Source organism: Wasmannia auropunctata, unplaced genomic scaffold (genome assembly GCF_000956235.1).
Source record: "Wasmannia auropunctata unplaced genomic scaffold, wasmannia.A_1.0 LD287818.1, whole genome shotgun sequence".
Taxonomy (NCBI): Eukaryota; Metazoa; Arthropoda; class Insecta; order Hymenoptera; family Formicidae; genus Wasmannia; species Wasmannia auropunctata.
Window position 1 is genome coordinate 1 of NW_012075072.1, and position 1,085 is coordinate 1,085.

Here is a 1,085-nt window from a genome sequence, read left to right on the forward strand (position 1 = left end):
TGCTCTTCCAAACTATAAGCATTGGCATAAAGAGTTTTCTTTCAAATATTTCAAATATTTTTTCTGTCACGGAATATTTCTATTTAATTATGCATAACGATTAATTGTCTCTATCCTATAGTGTCCAAAATTATTCAAGCAGCTAAATTGTTTATTTCATCCTTAAATTCATGTTTCTCATTTTGATTTTTTATTCACGATTAAGATATATGCACTGCTTGTGTTAATAGGATCCTGCCTTGCCGTCATTTATTCTGGGTGATTAGACAACACAATGTCACGTGTATTCGTTTGCCTCTTCGTGCTTTTCTTCCTCAGCATCGCCGTGCAATTCGGCGATTGTGAAAATGTTAAACCAGAATGCGAAGATGAAAATATCAAACCTGGTTCCGACAAAGTTCATTTGTCGCCTATCGAAGCAGGAATGAAAAAAGTAAAGTCGCCCTTCGATAAGCTGAAAGAAATAAAGTCGCCCTTCGATAAGCTGAAAGAAATGAAGTTGCCCTTAGATAAGCTGGAAGAAATGAAGTTACCTTTAGATAAGCTGAAAGAAATGTTGCCCTTAGATAAGCTGGAAGAAATGAAGTTACCCTTAGATAAGCTGAAAGAAATGTTGCCCTTAGATAAGCTGGAAGAAATGAAGTTATCCTTAGATAAGTTGAAAGAAATGAAGTCGCCATTCGATAAGCTGAAAGAAATAAAGTCGCCCTTCGATAAGATGGGCGATCTTTTCGGAAAGAACAAAAAAGATTCGCAAGAAAGTTCGGGAGAAGATTCGCGAGAAAATTCGCAAGAAGAACCTAAAGTAAGAGGATCCCTAACAGATCTAGAAGACAAGATGAGGGCAATCTTTCCAGGTAATTCGATCATCTTCAGCTTGCAGAAAGAATACTATAAATGATAAAAATAAATATCTTGTAAAAAAAATTCCTCTCCATTTAAAAGTGGAGAGGTAGTTTTATTAGATGTTTACAGAATATTCCTGTACACAATGTGTACAGAATATTGTGTATATAATTCAAATAATTTGCTGCTAGTATTTGCTTTTAGTATTTGGTATCAATATCTTTTTTATCAATATTTTA

General features: G+C 34.2%; 1 protein-coding gene across 2 annotated transcripts; it reads left to right on the forward strand.

Moving 5' to 3' along the window:
• The first annotated feature begins 207 nt into the window (after positions 1 to 207).
• On the forward strand, positions 208 to 916 carry LOC105461453. Of its 2 annotated transcripts, none has more exons than XM_011707948.1 (2): positions 208 to 596; positions 654 to 916. In XM_011707948.1, the coding sequence occupies exons 1-2, from the start codon at positions 275 to 277 to the stop codon at positions 899 to 901; spliced, it is 570 nt and encodes a 189-aa protein (XP_011706250.1). In that variant the 5' UTR covers positions 208 to 274; the 3' UTR covers positions 902 to 916. The 2 variants fall into 2 exon arrangements, with proteins under 2 accessions (XP_011706250.1, XP_011706251.1); XM_011707949.1 differs by having other exon boundaries at positions 208 to 591; positions 649 to 916.
• The last annotated feature ends 169 nt before the right edge of the window (positions 917 to 1,085 follow it).

Coding starts and splice junctions, on each gene's coding strand:
- LOC105461453 (XM_011707948.1), top strand. CDS start 275: ATGTCACGTGTATTCGTTTGCCTCTTCGTGCTTTTCTTCCTCAGCATC. Junction 597..653: donor AGAAATGAAGTTACCCTTAG/ATAAGCTGAAAG, acceptor AGTTATCCTTAG/ATAAGTTGAAAGAAATGAAG.